The sequence below is a fragment of the Cololabis saira genome, chromosome 15 (assembly GCF_033807715.1).
Source record: "Cololabis saira isolate AMF1-May2022 chromosome 15, fColSai1.1, whole genome shotgun sequence".
In the NCBI taxonomy this organism is placed as follows: domain Eukaryota; kingdom Metazoa; phylum Chordata; class Actinopteri; order Beloniformes; family Belonidae; genus Cololabis; species Cololabis saira.
The window spans coordinates 36,651,720-36,676,879 of record NC_084601.1 but is presented as its reverse complement, the minus strand read 5'-3'; the positions used below and the strand labels follow the sequence as shown (position 1 = coordinate 36,676,879).

At 38.1% G+C, this 25,160-nt stretch overlaps 2 protein-coding genes across 3 annotated transcripts; one reads left to right on the top strand and one right to left on the bottom strand.

Moving 5' to 3' along the window:
• Positions 1 to 736: 736 nt before the first annotated feature.
• Positions 737 to 7,581, top strand: rps18 (ribosomal protein S18). Its single transcript, XM_061742165.1, has 6 exons — positions 737 to 810; positions 3,068 to 3,166; positions 3,860 to 3,946; positions 5,043 to 5,144; positions 5,320 to 5,411; positions 7,462 to 7,581. The coding sequence occupies exons 1-6, from the start codon at positions 808 to 810 to the stop codon at positions 7,535 to 7,537; spliced, it is 459 nt and encodes a 152-aa protein (XP_061598149.1). The 5' UTR covers positions 737 to 807; the 3' UTR covers positions 7,538 to 7,581.
• Positions 7,582 to 10,939: 3,358 nt separating this feature from the next.
• LOC133461303 (E3 ubiquitin-protein ligase RING2-A-like) lies at positions 10,940 to 25,108 on the bottom strand. Of its 2 annotated transcripts, none has more exons than XM_061742163.1 (7): positions 24,872 to 25,108; positions 22,563 to 22,654; positions 20,016 to 20,176; positions 19,090 to 19,314; positions 14,222 to 14,542; positions 12,006 to 12,246; positions 10,940 to 11,186 (listed from the first exon to the last, which is right to left on the bottom strand). In XM_061742163.1, the coding sequence occupies exons 2-7, from the start codon at positions 22,638 to 22,640 to the stop codon at positions 11,046 to 11,048; spliced, it is 1,167 nt and encodes a 388-aa protein (XP_061598147.1). In that variant the 5' UTR covers positions 22,641 to 22,654; positions 24,872 to 25,108; the 3' UTR covers positions 10,940 to 11,045. The 2 variants fall into 2 exon arrangements, with proteins under 2 accessions (XP_061598147.1, XP_061598148.1); XM_061742164.1 differs by having other exon boundaries at positions 19,099 to 19,314.
• Between the last annotated feature and the right edge of the window lie 52 nt (positions 25,109 to 25,160).

The window sequence follows — 25,160 nt, the reverse complement described above, 5'->3', positions numbered from 1 at the left end:
CAGGTGCCCCATGGGAGAGGCTCTTTAGTGTAGGAGGGGGCGTTGTAACATGCCACCGGGCATCCCTCAAGCCAGATGCGGTAGACCGGCTCGTGTTCCTTGCAAAAAACTTGCAAATGTGAATAGCAAATGTAATGACTGACATTACACACCTCTACCTCCTTCATGGGTTGCATTATTATTTAGCATGCAAAGACCCAGTTTAGTTTAATTAGAACATTTCTTGTTTTATTTAATTGGAAATATAACTTACTGTATGTTTGCAAGTGCTGATTTGCTGTTTTTTTTTCAGAGATAAAACTTTATATTTTATTATATTTTTTAAAACTTTTTTTCAACTTATTTGACAGAGTTTTGCACTTTATTCATTCATTTTTGGTTTAATAAGAGCAAAGTTTGCACTTAAAGCCCAATGGGGCAAATGTTCAATAAAAAAACAGCATATTTGAAATCATTTCTTTGCCTTTTTACAATTCACAAAATAATCGAAAATCGGATTTGAGAGAAAAAAATTGAGATTTTATTTTTGGGCAAAATCGAACAGCCCTATACCAGAATATCATCTACAGACATGGATATTTTCAAAAATTATAAGCAAGTTTTGTCACCTTGAGTGGTACTGATATCTGGTCTGGCCCATGGACTAAAAGAAAAATCTTTGGGTTTCATTACATTCACACTGTATTTTATTTTATTTCTTTACAACGTTTTCGATCCATGCCACTGACGGACCAACTTCCTGTTTGGAAACCTGAAACTCTCGCGAGAACTTCTCGGCTTCCTCTTCGCACGGAATCTTCCTCCAAGATGGTGAGTCCAATTTTTACTAACCGGGATCACTTTTTAAATCCGTGATCATCCAGCTCAAATGTTGCTTAATCTCTGCACTTCGACACGTTATAAACTACACACATCGTGCTTGTTTGAACGAGAGTCCCATTACTGGTGAAACTGGTCCAGTAGTTTATAGAGAACCGTGTTTTGATGTCAACGCTGAGCAAAGCTACAGGAGCAGATTGAAGCTTGGATACTTTTATGTGAAATAAATATCGCCATGTGGTGATTAAGCTTCACACATTCAGCTTTTTCAAAGCTTATATAGTTGAGGTTTATTCGGGCAGCGGATCTGTTCACCAGAAATAAGTATTTAAGATAGTATTGGGGTGTTTGTGAGGCTAACCGGGCTTAGCTTTGCCCTGTGCAGCATGTCAGTCATGCTCGGCTTCATGCTGGATTTATTGGTAATAAAAGATAAAACCAGCGGGTAATTTGAATCATAAATGAGATGCAGTAAACTTAAAAAGTTCAGTCACTTTTTGCTATCGTGTCTCTCCAATTGAAGCTGCAACTACTCATTTTGTTCTGTGCTAAATGGAGCCAATAGTGTGCAAAAGTTACAGGAGAGATACATGATTAAACTGCAAGGAGATAGTCGCAGTTTACAGGGTTTCTACGGGTGCTTGAAGTGCTTGAATTTCAATGTTTTCAAGGCCTGAAAAGTGCTTGAATTTTAGTTTTTAAGTGCTTGAAATGATTGAAGTTTGAAAGTGAAGTTTTTCTGTGATTGTTTTTTAATATTGGCTGCCAGATTAGATGGCAAACCAAGACTTCTTGCAGTTAAGTGACACATTTTGAAACAGAAATTTATGTCAAACAAGAAAATGATCTCTGTCTCAGTGCGAGTGTGCCTGAAGAATGCCAAGTGGCTTACCTTTTTTTTTGATAAAATTTTGTGTTCTTTAATTTCTAAACATTTTGCTATTATGAAACATAACTGTTTACAGCACGATACACTGTACATTATTGTAATAAAAAGTGGAAAAAATAATTGAGTGTATATATATTCCTGTAGATATTTTACCCCAGCGATAAGGTGCTTGAAGATTTTGAAAATGACCCTTGAAAGTGCTTGAATTTGTCCTTGAAAAATGTGTAGGAACCCTGTATAGAATAGAATCGGCTTTATTGGCCAAGTATGAACATGCCAAATGGCTCTTATTAATATATATACCGTATTTTCTGGACTATAAGCCGCTACTTTTTTCATAGGTTTTCAACCATGCAGCTTATACAAATGTGTAGCTATTCTGTGGTTTTTCTTCCACCGCTCGGGGCGCTCTAACCGGAATTGGACTCAAAACTAAGACAAAATAAATGCAAAGAAGAATACGCTACTTCTTCTTTAGCAGATAGAAGTAGGTAGAAGCAGATTTCAAACAGATGAATGGATAAATAAATACCGGTTATTTTCTCTTGGTTCTGTCCCGTTTTAATCAGCAAAGTTGCTGCCGTGTTAAAAGACACTGTTAGGAAAGGATCTATTTAGGTACAAACATGTACATCATTTACAGTTCAAAATCGTTCTGTACATGTAGTAAATATCTAATCTAACAACATAAATATCTGCGGCTTGTATATCTTTTTTTTAATTATTTTTTAAAAAAATAGAGCGGATGCGGCTTATATGCAGATGCGGCTTTTAGTCCAGAAAATACGGTACAATTTAAAAGTGAAAGGGGCAGCAGTCTGAGGTAGACTTGGTTATTCCACAGTGCTGATCAATCACTGCAATAATAACAATCATATGCTGTGACAATGCACCTTTCAATAACCATAGCTACCTCATACTGCTGCACAACCACAGTCAAATTCCCAGTCTTGTTTGACCTGACTTGGCTAAATAAACATGATTCTGATTACTGAGTGATGATCATCAGAGCAACAGTTTGTCCTGGGTGTGAGGGGTCTGGTCCTGGTCCAGGTCCTGGTCCTGGTACTGGTCCAGGTCCTGGGTAGATGGGAGGTTAGTCCCAGTTCTCCTCTCTGCAGACCTGATTGTCTAGTTTGGTGGATCTGAACCAGACAGTGATGGACGTTCAGAGAACAGACTGGATGATGGAGAGTAGAACGTGATCAGCAGCTGCTGTGGAGGTTAAACTTCCTGAGCCGAATCCAGAAGTACAACCTTACAACTTCTGCTGAGCTTCTTCCTGAATCAAATTTGTGATTGTCAAACCCTGTTGAGACTCTTGCATCACTCATGATGTGTTTTTATTTTATTTTTCAGTCTTTGGTCATCCCTGAGAAGTTCCAGCACATTCTTCGTGTTCTGAACACGAATATCGATGGCAGGCGGAAGATTGCCTTTGCCATAACTGCCATCAAGGTAAGTTGAGAGGAGTTTGCTGTGGCGCTTATACTAAATATGTACTTATTCCTTTGTAAAAGTAGATACCTGTGGTTGTTGGAGAGCGTCAGACCCTGACACACCAACCCAGCTTTTGGGTACATTAGTGGACGTGCATCTCATCCTTTTGTGGCATGGTCGTCTATGGACCCTGCTATGGATGCATGATAATTAATTGCCGTTTAGGGATTTAAAAAAGTATTCATGAATTGAAAATGTGGAACTTAACCCAGGATTTAAAGTTAACTGCTTCTGTATAGCCAATACGATAACTGATAAGTGCATATTTTTACATTCGCAATGATCTTTTTAATTTTCCACAAAGTGAATGACAATGACAGAGAATGAGCTCTGTGTGTTAAATAAACCACTGTTCTTTTTCCACAAAGCCTCAAGTCCAAAGTATAACTGGATTAAAACAATCCTGATGGTGTTAGACATGTTTCAATTTAAAATAACCTAAAACTTTAGGATGTTGAGCACTGAAATAATTATATAGACTGATTTTGCTGGACAATGGCAGCGTTAGGATAAATGGAAAGAGTTCTTTTGTTGAAACCAATAATGGACTTTCTTTTTATGCGTCTCTTGTTTCACTGTCCTTTAGTCCCTCCTTGTGTTCTCCTGATTCTTTATCCAGTATTAATTGTGACCCTCTTTGTCTGGTTTCAGGGTGTCGGCAGACGCTACGCTCATGTGGTCCTGAGGAAAGCTGACATCGACCTCAGCAAGAGGGCGGGAGAGCTGTCTGAGGAGGAGGTAAGGGAGCAAACATGAACGTCTTCAGTAAAAGCTTGATTTACAGGTGAAGATGCTTGAAGACAAATTCAATGAAGTTCTGTCTTTGAACAACTGGTGTTTCAACCGAATTGCCTTTTGAATTCACTACTCTGAAGTCTCACACAATGACCTAGAAATCTCTCGCCTGTGGCTCGCTCCACATACATAGTTGCAAATGTTGAAGATTGTTTTTTTTTTAATAAAAATGACAGTGGTTAAAGAAATAGAGGTTGTGCAATTATCCTTAGGACTCATCACGACAGGAGAAAACGTGGTCTTTGACGTGTTACTCAGAGGCCATGTTTTCTCCTGATATGTCACCTTCATGAACAAACTTTCTTTACTAATACAGGACTGTCTCAGAAAATTAGAATATTGTGTTTTTTTTTGTAATACAATTACAAAAATGTCATACATTCTGGATTCATTACAAATCAACTGAAATATTGCAAGCCTTTTATTTTAATATTGCTGATCATGGCTTACAGTTTAAGAAAACTCAAATATCCTATCTCAAAAAATTTGAATATTCTGGGAATCTTAATCTTGAACCGAAAGCCATAATCAGCAATATTAAAATAATAAAAGGCTTGGAATATTTCAGTTGATTTGTAATTAATCCACAATGTATGACGTTTTTTTTTTTTTTTTTAATTGCATTACAGAAAATAAAGAACTTTATCACAATATTCTAATTTTCTGAGACAGTCCTGTATGCATCTTAATTGAGCGCTTGGTTAAGCTCTAACATTGTTCTGAAATATTGATTAAAGTTATGCCACAACTGTCTGCTGTTGCACATTCACAATCAGAAAATGATTTGTGATGGGCTGCAGGTGTGATATAAGTATAAGCTACTTCTGCAGCTGTGTAGAAGAAAAACAAGGATGCTTCAGCGTCTAGTTGACCTGGTTTAAAGACCAACATAAGCAGAGTTTAACTATATATAACGTTTCCTGTATTGGATTTTTTTTATTTACTTCAGCCAGTTTTATATTAAATGTTTCATATCTGAGTGTGTCATCATATTCTTTTAATTTCTTCCCCCCATTAAGTGAACTGTGTTTGTTCTCAGGTGGAGCGTGTCGTGACCATCATGCAGAATCCTCGCCAGTACAAAATCCCCGACTGGTTCCTCAACAGGCAGAAAGACGTGAAGGACGGCAAATACAGCCAGGTAGCTGAGCAGCAATAAAGTCAAATCTCCTGCAGGATTGTGCATTATGGATGAGAGAGTTTTAAAAACACAAGCTTAATCTGCACAATGGAGTATTTGATTAGATCAACCTGTCTGTGGTTTATTTGCCATGATTGATGACAACCATGTCTGCCCTTGTTTGGTCTTGATTTAGGTCCTTGCCAACGGTCTGGACAACAAGCTGAGAGAAGATCTGGAGAGGCTGAAGAAGATCAGGGCTCACCGCGGGCTCAGACACTTCTGGGGGTAAGATTTGATGGAAGCCTCGGTTTTCTTTTTCTTTTCTTTTTTTTTTTTTTTTTTTAAACTGTAATTTATTGTTGAGTTTAGCAGGAAACATATGGAACACGTAGAAAAGTGCAACAACAAAACAAGTATACTTAAAATAGGCAGTCATACATTCGCATTTCTTCTTAAACATATGGGCAAATGATAACATTACAGAGAATGATATACTTTAATCAGTATTACTCATTTTAAAATGCAAAATATTACAATTTTTAATTAAATAATTAGTACTTTTTTTTTTTTTTTTTAAACACAAAAATCAAAACTTAATTTGAACCGACAAAGTACATAGAAATTGCACCATCATGTCATTGGCACAATCCAAACATCAAGTCACAGGGCCGTCTGGGAAAAATCTACACATAAATGTACAGCATCAGATAGATTTTCCGGGATTTTATCAGTTTTTGTCTAAAGACGAGAAGAAACTTCAGCTCTGCATCATTAGATCTTGTTTACCAGAATACGTGGTGTTCAAATTGCACAGAACCTGCTTTTCTGGGACTACCCTGAAATTGCCAACATTGTCTAAACCAGTAGTTCTTCTGCGCCCGCCTTTGATTCGTAAGAAAAACTTTCTCTTCACCAACCTTTTTTTTGAACAAATACAGGTAAACTGCAGTAAATAAACTACAACCTCTTAACCCCCCCCCACAAGCGCTGCAGCTGCCGCACAGACCACCAGATATAATTTAATTGTTAGGCTACAGAGATAAGTTCTTGAAGTGTAAAAATTAGATTTGTATTAATGCTGCTTCTCCTACATATTTTGTCTGCACATCTGCGTGGGGTGGGGGGACTAATATCACGGCTGTTTCGTTTCTCTGTCATTTAAATTAACGATTATGTCGTATAGTGAACAATATTACGTTTCAAAAGATGTGAAATATGTTAACGGCACCATCACACTTCTCAAGCCGTATTATTTTAACAAACTACATATAAAACAAACACGCAAACCGCAGCGGTGCGTGCACAAACCTGTTTCTCTTGATTCTGTCTAGATTAAACAGGTTTATAGTATTTTCATAACGGTTTACTTTGTGCTTTTATAATAATAATAGTCCTAGATGTTGTTGTCTAGGTTGTCACCGACATCTACGTGATGTCGGTGCTGAAGTCGACATAACCCAGTTCTGCAGCTGCTGGTTGTAACTGTTAAAAGGAACAGCGGTGGATATAATTGGCTATAATTCTTTATTCGTTGCCCTAATTTAAGATCACGCTACAGAACAAATTTGTATTAATAAAATGTCTGTGTAGAAACCCTGCCTGCTTTGCAGGCTTTGAGGATTTGCAGTGCATGTACTGAAGTTCTTAAAACTAAAAATGACATTGCACTTCAGGATTAACAGCTGGATCAGAGAGAGCCTGTTCTGGAAAAACTTGAATTGTTTAAGTTTAGTGACGGAACAAGAAATACACTTGTTAAAGCGGGGCAGAAGACTCTTTGTTCAAATATTACTTCCATTTGTCACATACATATGTCGTCCTTTGTCAGATACGACTCTGTTTTCTAATTTGACTTCTGTCTGAATTAGTCGGGTTGCATTTAATCCGTATTTGACGTCGTCAAATACGTCGCTGCTCTTTTAAGATGGTGTATCATCGCCGTTGGATTTGCTATTATGAAATATAATACCAACACTTTGCTAAAGTTGGCATTTGTTAAATGGCAGAAAACTGCTGCGCAAACTAAAGTAGGCTGTTTGATTTCTGTTGATGACTTTACACACAGAGCAGTTATTCTTTTAGGCTAAAATGTTGATATAAGCTGAAACACAGGACAGGCCTTTTTGTCCAAGACAAATATCTCTTGGGTCAAATAAATAAATCAATCAGGGACAGGTTTTTCCTTGAACATTAAACTAGTAATTTAATGTAATAAGATCACAAATTACATGATTTAGTTGCTGATAAGTGATAAAGAGCATTATGTTGTGGATAAAACTAACACTATATCGTGTCCAGCTTGTTAATAACTTTTCTCTTTTCTTTTCTCCTGCAGTCTCCGTGTGCGCGGTCAGCACACAAAGACCACCGGCCGTCGTGGTCGCACTGTCGGTGTGTCCAAGAAGAAGTAAAGTCCTGTGCTTTCTGTAGTTTCAATAAAATTCCACAAATTCTTCCTGGTCTGGTGTTTGTTTATAGATAGAACTAGGGCTGAAACAATTCCTCCAATAATTCGATTACAAAAAATGGAGGAATTTTTTCTGCCTCGAGGAATCGTTTAATTTTGCAGCTCAAAGCAGGTATTTCGCCCGGCCTACGTTTAATGCGACACAACGCGCTGACGCCGCGCACGTAAAGGAAGAAGAAAGAGGATATGTTTGTTTTTTGTAACATGTCTTGCTCAGGCAGACGGGAGACACATGTAGCTCAGGGTTTAACTTTTATTTTTAATCCACGCTATATTCTTGTGGTCCGTTCTCCTATATGTTCCCCCTCTAACCCGGTACACACAAAGGTTCCTCTAAACATCTGTTCCCGCTACAGTTTTAACTAAAAGAAAATGTGCTCCAATACAGCAGGTCTGATAAGTTTATTTTCAACACTGCCAAAACTCAAAATCTTAAGACTTTAACTTAAAACTGAACTAGAACTTAAAATGTGCTTGACACAAATGAAAGTTCAATTGAAACACGTGGGAAAAACACCTAACCTTTTAAGTGATGTGTGTTATCAGGTGTAATTACATTTTTAGGTTAGAAATAAGAACATTTCTTGGTAAGATCCTTAGTTTTTTGAGTGAAGGCAGTGAATTTGTTCAGCTGGTGTAAGTTCAGGGTTTTTAAATGCACAGCCATGAACCTACTGTAGTATATAATTTAGCTTTAGTAATGTCAATTAACATCTAACATCTTATGTATATTTATAATTCTTTAAACAATGTTTTATCTGATTTAATGGGTGGAATTTTCAGTAGAATACTCAATTACTAAAATATTCGATAGCTGCAGCCCTAGATAGAACCAATTTTGTAATTGAAAGAATTGCTAAATAGCGATTTCTGGCCTGTTAATGTCAGTTACTCGCTTCATGCAGGGAGAGTATGATGCTAAAATAAAAAAACAGGAAATTGATACAAAATCTCAAAAGCAGTTTTACCGAGGTTCAAAATGTACATTTATTCTGCATTGTTTATATAACAGGAACAGAAATACAGCGTTCTTAAATGGCCCATAAACTGAAAGTAGGAAAAAGTTATGGCTGGACATTTAAAGTGCGGAGGAGCAGGTGGATCAAGCCTTGAATGTCCTGGGGTTTAAACGTTAAGGCTTATGGCTTATGATTTCTCCATGCATATAAGTTTCAATGCTTGATAGGTGTAAGTGAAGCTCGCACAAACTAAACCTGATTTGGGTTTAAAAAACAAAGACATAAGGCTGAATGTAAGTGAAACATGATAAAGCCTTTGTCTATATTGAAAAGGAAATGTACAGACGTGAACATCCTCTGGTTGTGCAGTATAAATAAAACAGCTACAGATGTCATGTTTCATTTAAAAAAAAAAAAAAAAGGCTCTGAAACATGCCAGCCCCATCTTTCCCCTCTAAGACATAATCAGCTCATTCTGCAGAGAAATAAACTCCTTGGTTTCTTTTAAATGGTACAAATGGCAGAAATTTAGAAGGATGATTGAGTCAAACAGCATAAACGATTATATGCTACAAAAACATTTTCAAGTGTCAGTCTGTTCAGATGAGTTACCTGAAGTCATTTATCCAAACGTGTAGAGATTGAAATACAAAGGAAGTGAGCTAAAACATGAAGCTAATCAAAGCTTTAAGCAGATTGCAATTTTGAGCAAAATGGGCTTAGGTTCATAAGTAAAAAAGCATATTCTCCAAAAATAAATATGCCAAGAACTCAGGATTTTTAACATCTGTTAAATTAGGATAAAACAGAACAAAGACATGGTAAGTGCATGTACTAGTTAAAGAAGCAAAATGTTGACCAACGAGCAGGAAAAATGGACTAATTTAGTTGTCAATGCAGCTTCCAGGCTTGTTACCCAATATATATATAGTGTAAATATAAAAACATTTGTTTTATTTAAACAATTCTTTGAAACTAAGGAATGTTTACTCCAAACGTCTTTTCGGCCGTCCTTTCCCTGGGGGAGTTGCCGATCCTCAAATAACCGTATCAAAAGTTCCTAAATTCATACATTTCACCAAAATCTCCTTAAAAAAATAACAAATACAAGTTTTTTATCCAAACAGGTGAGTCGTTTGAGTTGAAAGTCAGACAAGGACTTGGTGCTGCAGTAGTTTAGTCTCCAGCTGAAACTACGGTGGTGGGTTAATCGTGGGGACTCGGTGCAGCAACAAGCGAGTTATCTGATGAAGCTGGAGAGAAGCAAAGGTTTCCACGTTTCCATGATTCTGTACAGCAGCCGCAGCCGAGGCCTCAACCCAAACGTGACTTCAGTAACGTATCAGCCAGTAGGTGCTCGCTGGTTCATCCTCTTCACTGCTGCTCAATATGGGTCACATTTCCCATTAAAACAGTTCCAAATAGTCTGTAAATTCAATTAAATAATTCCAGTTTAATGCTAGTCGCTAAGAATCTTATGGCGGCTGAGAGGGGATGTGGTTATAAACACCATAGACATGTATCCGTATCCTTCCATGGAGCTGCTGCGATAAGTCAACGTCGCCGCCATATTGGATGTGGCAAGACTGCGCTGTAAACTAATACAAGTAAATGGACTTATTTTCATAAAGCGCCTTTCTACAAAGAAATGTACGTTTTACGTCTCATTTATTCATTCACACACGCACTAATATACTTAGGAAACAGTTAGGCACCAAATATAATATATTTAATTTTCTCAGATGACAAAAATAAGAACTTTATTGATCCCACATAGGAGTAATTCATGTTATATCAGCTATAGAGAACAAGGTAGTGCCAAAAAACTATATATATCCCCCCTCACACAAATAAGAAAAATAGAGAAACATTTTCTCATCAACAAAACACATTTTACGTAAACATATTTAAAATATTTCAATTTACAAAATAACATTTGAACCATTTTATTGTCTGAAAAATGGTTCAAATTTTATTTTATTGTCTGAAAAATGGTTCAAATTTTATTTTATTGTCTGAAAAATGGTTCAAATATGTTATTTTGTTATTTGAAAAATTTTAAATTTAATTTTGTTGATGAGAAAATATGTTTCTCTATTTTTCTTATTTTTGTGAGGGGGGATATATATTGTTTTTTGGCATTAACTTGATCTCTATAGCTGATATAACATGAATTACTCCTATGTGGGATCAATAAAGTTCTTATTTTTGCCATCTAAGAAAATGTAATATATTATATTTGGTGTCTAACTGTTTCCCAAGTATATTAGTGCGTGTGTGAATGAATAAATGAGACGTAAAACGTACATTTCTTTGTAGAAAGGCGCTTTATGAAAATAAGTCCATTTACTTGTATTAGATTACAGCGCAGTCTTGCCACATCCAATATGGCGGCGACGTTGGCGTATCGCAGCAGCTCCATGGGCCGGATACGGATACATGTCTATGATAAACAGGAGGCGGGTGGAGAGGAAAGCAGCCGTCCGTTCTTCCTCAAGCCTCCTTCTGCGGGGGAGACGGCGGCGGTGGCGGCTGCTGCTGCTCCTTCGTCGGGGCGTAGTAAAGCTCTAGCGGCTTCCTCACCTTCCAGTACTTCTCATTGACCAACTCCAGAGTCAGAGAGCCGTTGAGCGTCTGAGAAAAAGGGATGAAGGGAAACAAAAGCGGGTAGAACAGAAATTTAAAGTAATTTCAGATTAAAATGGAAAATATAAAGACGGGTCTGATTTTGGACAGGGTGATTTAGTGGTTAACAAACCTAAAACCCTACCGGATTTTTAAATCAGATCTCCTACTTGCTTATAATTTCGTGATATATAAAAGACAAATCTTGCGTTGGAACAAACCGCTGTTACAATACGTATACGTTTTTAAAAAAAACCTGTGATTTCTGTCACAGGTTTAGATTCCCACCTCCACAGCAAATAGGCAGGAAATAATACAGGACAAGAAATAATAACCCGAGATCCTCACTGCGCCTGCATCTGTCTGATAAGATTAAAATTGAATTATTTGGTCACAAGCATTAAGGGGAGGGGCTTGCAGACCTCAGAATACAATCCCAGCCATTGATTATGGGGATGGCAGCATTAGTTGTGGGGCTGCTTTGCTTCAAGAAAGACTGCTGGATTTCAGCAGTCCAGGAGAGAATATGTTGATATCAACCAGCAAGCTACAGCTTAGGTATGGAAAGGCCCTCAAAATAGACAACGAGCCCAAAACATTTTCCACATTACTTGAAAAGTGGATTGAGGACAAGAAATTGAAGTCATAGAGTCGCCGTCACAAAGCCCTGACTGCAGTCCTACGGAGGATTTATGGTGGCCGTGAAAACATCCACAAACGTAACATAGCTCCACCAGTTTCCTCAGTCAGATGTTTCCATACACCTGGTTAGGATTTGCTAGTCAAACATCCCGATGACACACATGTGTTTCTAACTGCAGTACTCACAGAGAACTGTCCTCCCCTCGTCGTGATGTAGATGGTGTATTGTTTCTCGCTGATTTTGGTCAGGTTGGTTCCCTCTCGGCTCCTTGACGTTCCCTCAGGTTCTCCTCCTCCCTCTGCCACCTTCTCCTCCTCTCTGGCCTCCTCCGCCTCTCCGTTCGCCTGCTTGTCCTCCAGAGCGATGCGTAGGGCCAGGTATTTGGACAGATGGTCCACTGTGGCGTTGGCGGTCGTCTTCACGTATCTGGAACAGGAAGAAAAGGAAGGTAGATTATAAAGATATGTCATAAAAGTGGAAATTACTAAATCCTTTAAAGATAAAAAAGAATTTAAAATCTTTCTTGTGAGTATTAGATTAGATTGTCCTTTATTCATCCCTCAGTGGGGAAATTCACTTTGTGCAGCAGCAGTACACACAACACACACATGCAGCGAAAGAAAGATGGAAAAAAAGTAAAACATATATAATTACAAAATACAAACAGTATATACACACATGCAGCGAAGGGATACAAAAGTATATAAAATATATAATCACAAAACATAAACAGTATATAAAGTGGAATGAAAATAAAAGTAGTGCAGTACGAGAAAGGAGAAAAAAAAAACAGTGCAAAAAGAAGCAGGTAGAAAGATACAGTAATACCTGGCTATAACGGTTCACCTTTCACGTCTCGCTGCTTTTCGAATTTGCATTGTGTTCTGCATTCTGATTGGCTAAACAGTCTCCGTGCTTCTTCACTTCCTGTATCAATAACGTTGGTTGCTTAGCAACAAGCTGAGAACGGCCAATGAGCTGCAGCAGCAGCTGAAGAACGGGAGCCTTTGATGAATCGGTCATTACAGTCTCAGATATAATCCATGGTGACATGTCGGTTTATAAGAATCTTTTTGTCCAGAAGAAAAAAAAGGGCAACAACAACGACCCATAACTATGTTTTTCTCTCGAAAAAACACACCTGCACTGCGAGCTTTAGAAGAAAAAGACGCTGCAGAGCGAGTCAGGATGCAGCAGCATCAGAAGAGCAGTGGAATACGCGCCAGTCACAATTTGTCTTACTGTAGCTACTCGTATTTTTTTTTTCATAATAATTTTTCATTTTCTCCCGTTCAAATCCAATTAGTCGGGTGGCGGTGCTGATCTCCGCAATTTGAAGCCTTGTATAATAATTGTAAAAAAAAAAAAAAAAGAAAAAAAAAGGTTGCTACTTCATGGATTTCACTTATTACGGGTTCTTTTTGGAACGTAACCCCCGCGAAAAACAAGGGATTACTGTAATGTACATCTTGTTGTTATGGTCCGTTGCTACTGTGAGCAGGCCTGGTTGTGTAGAGTACGGCGATACTCCTAAGATACAGATAAAGGTTGAACATATTTTTACCACTAATCTGGGGTCTGCTATTTAATCAATAAGGATTCTTTCAAAGCCACATGTTCTTTAAAAACGTGTGATCAAAAGGATGAAAGGTTGTATACTGTATTTTTTGTCCACTCATTATCTGCCCTTCAGAAAGATTCGTTCTGTCAAGCCTGTGCAGATGCATCAATGACTGCATTTCCATGCAGCCAATAACCCTTTTAAAACCCGAATATTGGCAATAATCCGGTTTTGCACGGCCATGTAAACACCAATAACCCCTTTGAATATCCCGAGTTTGCTCATATTCGGGTTTTTAAAAACCTGAATATGACCCCTGGGTTACTCCTTTTAAAACCTGAATATTGGGTCATGTAAACGCCTAACGGAATATCCCCATCAAACGGAACATGAATTTGTTTTCTGCACATGCTCTGTTCACAAGGAATCCTGGTCTTTTGAGTCCAGGAAGTTCTTATAAACACGGAGAAACAAGACCTGGAGGAGACTAATCACTTCATAAATGTAATGAAGGATATGAACATTTCTGCATTTGTAGACGGTAGAAAGTACCGGGATAGAAGATTTAAAAGAAGGTGAGAGAAAAGTTGCGCGAAGCAGCATTTGTTTTGAATTTGGATACAGGAAGAAGAAGCGGAAATGACGGGAATTGCGCCATCACGTTCTCCGTGCGTCGCTGGTTTGATCCAGATATCCTGAATGATTAATTATCATGTAAACGGAATATTCCGAATGTTTCAGTAACCGGAATATTAGCAATAACCCCAATTTTGACTGCACGTAAACGTAGTCTATATAAATCTGTCTGCATGTTTAGTGTTTTCCAGGAGTTGGTCCTACCTGGTCTGGTTGTAGTCTTGGCCGTGGACCAGCTGTGGGTGTGGCCTGAACACCAGCTCGATCTCCGACGCCGTCCCCTCCTTGCGGCGTCTCAGGGGGGGAGTGGGACTCCCGCTGTCGGCCTCGGGCCCCGAGCCCTCGTCGGAGGCGCAGCGCCGCTTGCGGCTCGGCCCGGCCTCCGTGGGGGTTTGACCGCGGGGGTTTGGTGTGTTTGACGGGGCCGAGTCGTGGGACACGTGAGAGCGGGAGTCGCCGTTGTCCTCCCCGCCGCTGAAGGTGGTGTTGTCACTCTCTTGGGTCGGCTTCTTCACCCGGTGGTTCCTGCAAAGACCAGGTCAACGTCATCTTTCCCCCTTCTTTTCTTCTTAAAGGGGATCTATTATGGCATCTAATCCCTATTTTAAACAGGCCTTGAATGTCTTAAAAACAAGCTTTTGATTGTTTTTGCTAAATAAATTTGAAATTCAGTCTCTAAACCATGTCTTTATCTTCCCATTCTCTAACCTCATTATCTATGCAGGATTCTGAGTGGGCGGGGCTATGATAATGAGGCTCTGTGCTGATTGGCTGCCTGAATGACGCGATACACCGCTACCGAAAAATGGTGGAAGCTCCGGCCGGCGGAGTTAGTTGTGGGCGTGGTTTCACGTATCGGAGGCCAACCGATGTAAATCGCGCCCGTCGTTACGTAACGACGGGAGCAGAATCTTATTGTCTCGTAGATCCACATCACACTGGACGATCATCCGGGCGGCTGTACAGACACTGCAGAATTTGGTTTCCTTCCTCCTTCTCTGAGTTGGCAGGCTGAGGGGAGACCACTTTATATATGTTAAAGTAAGAGAAAACCTGGTTTTCAGAATAGGTCCCCTTTAATCTCGACATTTCAACTTTTAATCTCGACATTTCGACTTTTTTCTCGATATTTTGACTTTTTTCTCGACATTTCGACTTTTTTCTCGACATTTTGACTTTTTTTCTCGACCTTTTGACTTTTTTCTCAAAATTTCGACTTTTTACTCAACATTTTGACTTTTTTCTCGAAATGTTTTGACTTTTTTCTCGACATTTAAATTTTTTTCTCAGCATTTTGACTTTTTTCTCGAAATTGTACTTCAACATTAATTCCGACATTTCGACTTTTTTCTCGACATTTCGACTTTTTTCTCGACATTTTGACTTTTTTCTAGAAATTTCAACTTTTTTCTCAACATTTTTTTTACTTTTTTCTCAACATTTTTTTTACTTTTTTCTCAACATTTTTATTTTTTTTCTCAGCATTTTGACTTTTTTCTAGAAATTTCAACTTTTTTCTCAACATTTTAACTTTTCTCTCGACATTTTACGTAACGACGGGAGCAGAATCTTATTGGCTCGTAGATCCACATCACACTGGACGATCATCCGGGCGGCTGTACAGACACTGCAGAATCTGGTTCTTTCCTCCTTCTCTGAGTTGGCAGGCTGAGGGGAGACCACTTTATATATGTTAAAGCAAGAGAAAACCTGGTTTTCATAATAGGTCCCCTTTAAAGGCAAAATAAATACTTGTGTTGAATGTGGAGTGCAAAAAAAATAAGGTCTGACTTATTAACAATGGGGTTCTGGTGTAACTTCTTATCTATAAATCCACCAATAATTGCTCTAAAATGTACAACTAACCCACACTGGCTCAACCAGAGACAGTGAAGGAAATCTTTCTTCATCACAAGCAGAACAGCAAGTGATTATATTTTCCATTTCTGCCAAAAGTGTGAGGTTACTAGGGGTGTAACAATATATCGTGCCATGAAATTTCGCGATACAAAAACGTCACGATACGTGTCGTGGAGGTGACAAAGTGTATCGCGATATTGGGTTATTAATATTAATCTATTGTGTTGACAAGTAACGGCCGCACCTCGACCCGCGGACGTAAATCTTCCTCCGCTCAGAAGAAACTAGTACCGTTTTGGTCCCGATCACGGGACTCTTGCAGGGTTTAGAGCTCTGAACTTTTACTGATGTAAGGCTGGTGTAGAGTTAAGCCTTACCTTATTAAATTAAACCTTTTTGGGGTCGTGAGTAGGATAAACACGGGGACAACTTCTGCTGAGTTCCAGTGTACTTTAATGTCCCTCAACAGTGTAGGATTTTAGAACATCAACACAGCATCTAGTGCCGTACTGTGGCGTATCACTCCGCCCAATCTAAAACACACTAATCACTACAGATAAACTGACTAGTGTCATTATAGTCCCTGATTTACATCAGAATATAAAGAATATATTTATAAAATAATGAACCCTGAATTACCAAAATAATCTTCTTAACAAAAATAAATCTCCTCTTACACTTATAAGGTGAGCATGAATCAATCTTTTTTATGATTTAAAATTGTATGTATTTATTTACTTTTATTTATTTATTTAATTTTAGTTGTTAAATTTATGGAAAAGAAGAGCTCCAACGAGGCACAAGACAAGGCTGCCCTCTGTCGCCCCTCCTGTTTGCAGTTGCAATGGAACCGCTTGCTCTTGCTCTGAGACAGAATACTGATATCAAGGGTATTCAGCGTGCTGGACTGGAACACAAAGTTTCGCTTTATGCGGACGATATGTTACTGTACATTTCGCAACCACTTTCCAGCCTCCCCAAATTAATGGTTCTACTTAAAGAATTCGGCCAAATATCTGGTTACAAAGTAAATTTTCAGAAGAGCGAGTTAATGCCAATTGGTGCTAGTCAGATAGCTTTGGATTCATTCCCATTCCGAATTAGCCTCAAGAAATTCAAATATCTTGGAATTTGGATCACCCACAATCATAAAGATTTATACACTGCAAATTATCAGCCTCTTCTGTCTAACCTTAGTAGTGATATTGAGCGTTGGGATCCCTTGCCTCTCTCCTTAGGTGGTAGAATTAATACCGTGAAGATGACTGTCTTGCCCAAATTTTTATATGTCTTCCAGTGCCTTCCTTTTTTTTTGACAAAATCTTTCTTCTCCAAACTGAACAATTATATTTCGACTTTTATCTGGCATAAAAAACCACCTCGAATTAAGAGAAGTGTGTTGCAGAGAGCTCGTACAATGGGGGGCATGGCTCTCCCAAACTTTATGTGTTATTACTGGGCTGCTAACATTAGAGCCATGTTGTACTGGGTGAACAGTGACATCACGGCCCCTGCGTGGACGGTCCTGGAGGGAGCCTCAGTTAGAACTACCTCTCTGTCAGCCTTAATGTGTGCCAAATTGCCATTCGCGCAGCCTCTCTCTCACTTCACCTCTAACCCAGTTATTATACACTCAATTAAGATTTGGAATCAATTTAGAAGGTCCTTCTCCCTTAAAGACATGCCGCAAGCTGCACCGATCGCAAAAAATCATATGTTTACCCCATCAGTGATTGATGATTCTTTTGATGTTTGGTGTAGAAGAGGTTTGATCTCACTGTCTGATCTCTACACAAATGGCATTTTTTCCTCTTTTGAGCAGTTGGTGCAGAAGTACAATATCCCCAGATCGCATTTCTATAGGTATCTGCAGCTCCGGAACTTTGTAACCTCAAACTCAGGTTGTTTCCCAATGTCCCCACCCGATTCTCTGTTAGATACAGTTTTTACTTGGAAATCAACCACTAAGCGGGCTATCAGTCTGATTTATGATCACCTCAACACCCACAATCAGACAGCTTTAAACCTCCTTAGAGGTAAGTGGGAGGCTGACTTTGATGAGGCAATCCCAGAGGGAACCTGGCAGAAAATAATTAAGAATATTTTTTCATCCTCCATATGTCTAAGATATGCTGTAATCCAGTTCAAAATTGTTCACCGTTTACACTGGTCTACGGTCAAGCTTTCAAGGATCAATGCTGACATAGATCCCACATGTGATAGATGCAGCCGGGCCCCTGCTACTCTTCTGCACATGTTTTGGACTTGTCCTAAACTTTTTTCATTTTGGCAGAACATTTTTGAGACTTTTTCTACAATATGTGGGAAAACAATCCTGCCGTCACCATATATTGCTCTGTTTGGCGTGGCTCCTGTGGACTCTCCTCTGCTTATGCAGCGGGAAACCAACATGATGGCATTTTGTTCCCTCCTGGCTAGGAGACTGATTTTGTTTAAGTGGAAGGACTCTGCTCCACCATCATCTAATCACTGGATAAGGGAAGTCATGGCTCATCTCAAACTGGAAAAGATCAGGTACACTGTTCGGGGATCCACTGAGACATTTTATAGGATCTGGCAGCCTTTCCTGAACTTTGTGGAGGGTATGGATGCTGATAATATAATGTAGGAGTCTTCATTCATTTTCATTTGTGTTGGCCCTGTGTCTGATGGTTATCTGGCAATATGTTATTTATTTTCTTTTTTTTTTTTTTTTGTCTGGTTTTTGGGGGTTATTTTTCTTGTTTTTGTTTCTCTTTTCTGTTTGACTGTACAGTCCTGTTTTAATGATAAAAAACTAATAAAAAGACTTTGATCAAAAAAAATTTATGGAAAAGAAAAAAGTCAAATCATACATGAGAGAAACTATTCAGTTTGTGGCAAAATATTTGTACTTGTATGAAACTGAAGATGCATAATGCAAACCTGACATTTACTTTTAGTTCAGTTTGTGGAAAATGGTAAAACTTAAACAGTTATAAAGCATTACAAACTGTAACAATAGGGCTAACGCACAGTATTGTTTTGTATTTTGTGTCTTTCAAATAAATAAAAGACCATTTTTTCCAGTCATATGTTCCTTATTCAAGGTTGTTAAAAAAAATACTGCTATAATATCGTATTGTACCGTATTTTGAGATTAGTGTATGGTTACACCACTAGAGGTTAATAACCTAGTAATGACTATGTAATAAGCCCCTGTCCTCCCCCACCTCTCGGACCTGTAGCGGGCCTGCTGCCGGAGCCCCTCCTCGATGCTGGAGCTCAGCGCTTCCTTGTTGTGCAGCCGGTTGAGCCGCTCCAGGACGCTGCGCTGGTGCGCCTCGTACTCGTCACGGCTCGGGTAGATTTTGGAAATGAGCGCGTCGAAGTTGGAGTCTCTGCGCAGCGACCGTCTGGACACCAGCTTCTTCCTGCAGGTCGGGCACTCCTTGTTGCTGGAGGGGGACAAACGATTTCAAGGTTGCATGTTAAATGAAAGAAGCTAATGATGCACCGAATGTTCGGTAACCAAAATAGTTCGGCCGAAAATAGCAAAAAAAAAAAAAATAAGTGGGGAAAAAACCGAACAATTAATAATGGCATGTTTAGATGACGCAAAAAAAGTGGATAAAACAAAATAAATAAAAAGAAAATCAATCCCTTTCCCATATTAATACTTGTATGGGAAAGGGAGTGATTTTCTTTTTCTTTATTTTGTTTTATCCACTTCTTTTTCACTTTTTTACAATGCACTTTAATACATTAAATGCATTTTAAGGCCTATATTACAATTTTGCAGCAGTCAGTTATGGGCCTAATCTGTAAGCTCAAAGTTGACTAAAAAAATTATTTTGCCAATTTATTTATTTTAAGTTATTGTGCTTTGTTGGTATAATGTCTGCTGGAATATTAAAAAAATGCTGGGAAATGTTCAGTTGTTCATGTTCAATACATATTTCTACCTTGTAATTTTGTCAAAGATTTTTTTTCTTTGAAAAACTTGCCTAAAGCACATTTATTTGATATATGCAATGGTGGAAAAAATTGGCAAAATAAATGGAAAAACTGCGAAGAACCATGTTCGGTATGTTATTCAGTATTCGCCCCAGTGTTTATTATTATTTTCTGTGCGTCACTAATAGAAGCCGGTGTTCACCCTGATCGCAGCGCAGTGACGATGCAGTCGGAGCAGAAGCGGTGCAGACACTCTTTGGTGGTCATCGTGTTCTTTAACATGTCCAGGCAGATGGGACACATGAGCTCGCTGTGCAACGAACGAGGAGACACGGCCACCTCCGTCCCGTCCACGATGGCCACCTGAACACACAAAACCCTTCAGGTTATTAAACTGCTGGCTGCAAGCTGGCTGATGCAGCTCAAAGTTCAATAACACCAATATTTCTGACATAGTTATGCTACATGATGCTAAGAAATGTCTTTCAATAGTTTACTTGGACATTTTGATCAGATATTTAATGCATCAGCATTCACCAAGTAGATAAATACATATATATAGAGCAGATGCAGTTAATAGAGACAGTATAGTATAAATAAGTATATTTATATAAATATTTATATGGGCATGTGTGTACAAATATATAGAACATATATAGAAATATTCAACTATGTGTATGTATGTATGTACACTATGTGTAGTGTGTGTGAGCATAATTACAGTATATAATAATAATAATAATAATAATACTACTGTTATTTAGCAGGGTGAGTACAGTGTGTGAATATTTATAAATACGGGTTAAATGATTAGTGAACGGGGGTAGAATTAAATAAATTTACACTTCTTCCTACTCCTTTTTGTAAATTAAGATATCAAGTGTTAAAGTATGAAATTCTTTGTTTTGTTGTTTCGTTTTCTTATCTTCTCTTGAATTGTTGTTTTTTTTTACATGTACAAAATAAATCAAATCAAATTAAAAAAAAAAAAAAAAAACAAGCAGCCATGGGATTTTCAATTTGGCTTCATAGTTTGGAAGCTATTCCATATAAAGTTTGACTAAATTAAATAAAAAAAAGAAAAAAGAAAAAAAAGAAAAGCATCTAGACCTGCTTTATTTCATGTTTTAATATTTAAAAATAAGGAATGTACTATATCAGAGAGAGAAAACTGGTTCACAACTTTGTTACTTCAAGGCTAAAATACTGCCGTTTCTTTGGACTAAAATGCCCTAAAATGACGATACGAAATGAGTTTTTTATTTGTCATTTTCAGGACACATGTAACACACAGTGCACTGGGAAATGAAATTTCGTTGCCTCTGGCTCAGAAAAGCAAATAATGATACAGTTTAAAAACATCCTAACTCAAACTTAACTAAAACTAGTGCTTGAGTGCTTAAAAATATGAAAATAAATAGAATATGCAGCTTTACATTAAAAAAAAACAACAAAAAAAACAGTTTGGTCATTATAATTGGTTATTATAATCTTTTCACTCTGAACTGCCTCCAGATTGTCTGATGAGGGTTAGAAGGAAAGATCCAGTTTCTCCTTCTTACCTTCCTGTTAAATTCAGGATAGAATGTAGCATTTCCGCCCGATAAGCAGGTTCCCCATCAGGGTGAAGTTTACTGCAGACCCTCCCCCGCTCTCTCTGGCCCCATTTCCTGTCTCTAAACTGTGAACAAATGCCTTTAGAGTCGCCAACATAAAAAGAGTTTATGGGTCCGGAAAGTCTTAAAGTAACTAGCAAATTTCAGCTCTGAGGGTTCCCCGAGAGGGGCGGGAGTCGCCTTTATGACACTGTCTTAGATTTACTCTCGTCCGTCTCTAGCTTGGTCACGTGGCGTGTTCTCATTAGGGATGGGCGGTATGGATGAAAAAAAATGTATCACGATAATTTCTGGCATTTATCCCGATAAAAATTACGATAAGAAAATACCAATTCAACTCCATCTTTGTAACTATAAATCTATCTCGCTCTCAGCTCCGCCATGTTTGTTACACAAAAACCTCATCAACGGGAATTTATTTATCCATCCATCCATCCATCCATCCTTCCTTCCTTCCTTCCTTCCTTCCTTCCTTCCTTCCTTCCTTCCTTCCTTCCTTCCTTCCTTCCTTCCTTCCTTCCTTCCTTCCTTCCTTCCTTCCTTCCTTCCTTCCTTCCTTCCTTCCTTCCTTCCTTCCTTCCTTCCTTCCTTCCTTCCTTCCTTCCTTCCTTCCTTCCTTCCTTCCTTCCTTCCTTCCTTCCTTCCTTCCTTCCTTCCTTCCTGGCTCATTTCTTTCTTTCTTTCCTTCCTTCCCTTCTTTCTTTCTTTCTGGCTCATTTCTTTCTTTCTTTCTTTTTGGCTCATTTCTTTCTTTCTTTCTTTCTTTCTTTCTTTCTTTCTTTCTTTCTTTCTTTCTTTCTTTCTTTCTTTCTTTCTTTCTTTCTTTCTTTCTTTCTTTCTTTCTTTCTTTCTGGCTCATTTCTTTCTTTCTGGCTCATTTCTTTCTTTCTGGCTCATTTCTTTCTTTCTTTCTTTTTGGCTCATTTCTTTCTTTCTTTCTTTTTGGCTCATTTCTTTCTTTCTTTCTTTTTGGCTCATTTCTTTCTTTCTTTATTTATTTATCCTTTTTACCGCGAGATAAGAAATTCTTATCGTGGGGAATTTTTTTGACGGTTTATCGTGAACGGTAAAATATCACCCATTCCTAGTTCTCATCCATCATTTCTGCTTGGGTAACACTCAGAGATGTTTACCTGAGGACTTCTGTGCAGCTCATACAAGCTCAGCTCCCAGGTCTTACTGGGATTCTGGACGTTTACAGGAGCTGCCATGTTTCCCACAATCCCTGTTGATCCAAGAGAGACAGAAACACTTTTCAGGGATATTATTCATTCATGCACTTACTATACATCACACAACGTTTCTTCTAATCCCACCCCTTCTGTAACAATGTTTTAAATGTCTACTAAAACGTGGAATAAATCCTGCTCTTTATTTCACACTCCCAGTTGTGAACCCAAGTTAAACTGTTGGAAAAAACACAATCTAACAACCGTTATGTTTTCCCCCCGTCTTGTCGTTAAAACTTCCACAACTGAGTTTTATTCTTCAGGCTTGCTACGTCACTGCGTGGTTTACGTTCGGGTACGTAAGCGACTGCGTAGTAACGTTTGCACATACGTCACACCATATCAGGAGCTAAAAGCTGTTGTAATTTCAGCTGTAGCGCAGATAATATGCCACTTTATTAAGTTTTAATATTTTTTCAGGCATAAAAGTAACCGTTAAGATCCCAACCTGGGCTCAGTTTATCCAAATAACGCCTGTTAAGAAATTTGCTGCGATGTTTTCGGGATGATAGAGGCTCGGAGCTGATTTATGGTTCCGCGTTACACCAAAGCAGAGCCTACGGCGTAGGGTACGCGGCGACGCGTACCAGAGATGTTTTTATTCTATGAACCAGGAAGGAACTCAGATCCTCTGGCTCTTTTTTTTTTTTTTAGCTTTTTCACAGAGTAGAACAAACATTTGCTGCTTTTAGCCACGATGCTCCAAAACTGTGGAACAGCCGGAGGATCTGAGAGGAGCTGGAAATGTGGACATTTTTAAACGTAGACTAAAAACTCATCTCTTTGGTCTGGCTTTTATGTAGCATCAAATTTTATAGTTTATTCTGTTTAACATTTTTTAGAGGCATTTGTTTTATTTATCTATTTCTTGTAATGTTTTTATTATTATTATTATTATTATTATTATTATTATTATGAGTGGACTGATTATTTTTTAGCCTTAATCCTTGGACTTTTATCATTATTTCATTTTAATTAACTATATTGTATGTCAGTGTGCATTGGTCTCCCAGTTTTTATTTTTATTATGCTTATTTTTCAGTCAAAGTTAAGCACTTTGTATTTCATGTACCTGGATGAAAAGTGCTATACAGGACTGTCTCAGAAAATTAGAATATTGTGATTTTCTGTAATGCAATTACAAAAACAAAAATGTCATACATTCTGGATTCATTACAATCAACTGAAATATTGCAAGCCTTTTATTATTTTTAATATTACTGATCATGGCTTACAGCTTCAGAAAACTCAAATATCCTATCTAAAAAAAATAGAATATTCTGGGAATCTTAATCTTAAACTGTAAACCATAATCAGCAATATTAAAATAATAAAAGGCTTGCAATATTTCAGTTGATTTGTAATGAATCCAGAATGTATGACATTTTTGTTTTTTTAATTGCATTACAGAAAATAAAGGACTTTATCACAATATTCTAATTGTCTGAGACATTCCTGTATGTAATATATATATATATATATATATATATATATATATATATATATATATATATATATATATATATATATGTATGTATGTATGGGTGTATGCATATGTATGAGTATATATAAATATATGTGTGGTGTGATTATGTGGGTAAGTAGATATATAGATAGATATAGAGCAGATACAGTATAGTGTAAATAAGTATATTTATATAAATATTTATATGGGCATGTGTGTACAAATATATAGAAATATTCAACTATGTGTATGTACAGTATGTATGTATGTATGTATGTATGTATGTATGTATGTGAGTATAATTACAGTATATAATAATAATAATGATAATAATAATAATAATAATAATAATGTTATTTAGCAGTGTGAGTACAGTGTGTGAATATTTATAAATACAGGTTAAATGATCAGTGAATGGGGGTAGAATTAAATACGTTTACACTAAGTTCTTCCTACTCCTTTTTTGGGCACATGTAAATCAGGATAGCAAGTTTTAAAGAAATTCTTTGTTTTGTTTTCTTAAACTTCTCATGAAGTGTTGTTTCTTTTTTTATATGTACAAAAATAAAATAAATCAAATCTTCCAGCAATGACAGAGATGAGGACGTGGTCACGATTCACAGCTAAAAATAACTTCACAAACTTTTCTACGGCAAAAAATCGCAGAAACTCGGGAGTCGGTGAGAACCGGCGGCAGAGCGGGGGGAGCCCGAGCAGAGCCCGAGCAGAGCCCGAGCAGGAGACTCACCTGGCGGGCAGCTGCAGCAGGACGAGCCGCTGCTGGACCAACACCAGCCCGGCGCTCACTAACTCCTCCCCGGGGGCTCCGAGGGCTCGAACCGGCGCTTATTTCCGAGCCAGATCTGTGCAGACTCTGTAGACGGGGTTGTGTTTTGAAACCGAGGAATAAAAGCGCCACAACGACCGAGAGAGAGACATTTCAGAGTATCAACATTTAGCTGAGATTAGCGGCGGCCATCTTTCTTCCTCGTCTTCTTCTTCTTCGTCTCTCCGGAACAAACGTCCAGCAGCTGCTC

Coding starts and splice junctions, on each gene's coding strand:
- LOC133461303 (XM_061742163.1), bottom strand. CDS start 22,640: ATGGCAGCTCCTGTAAACGTCCAGAATCCCAGTAAGACCTGGGAGCTG. Junction 19,315..20,015: donor GTCACTGCGCTGCGATCAGG/GTGAACACCGGC, acceptor GTCCCCCTCCAG/CAACAAGGAGTGCCCGACCT. Junction 14,543..19,089: donor GCCCGCTACAGGTCCGAGAG/GTGGGGGAGGAC, acceptor TGGTCTTTGCAG/GAACCACCGGGTGAAGAAGC.
- rps18 (XM_061742165.1), top strand. Junction 3,167..3,859: donor TTGCCATAACTGCCATCAAG/GTAAGTTGAGAG, acceptor GTCTGGTTTCAG/GGTGTCGGCAGACGCTACGC. Junction 3,947..5,042: donor GAGAGCTGTCTGAGGAGGAG/GTAAGGGAGCAA, acceptor GTTTGTTCTCAG/GTGGAGCGTGTCGTGACCAT.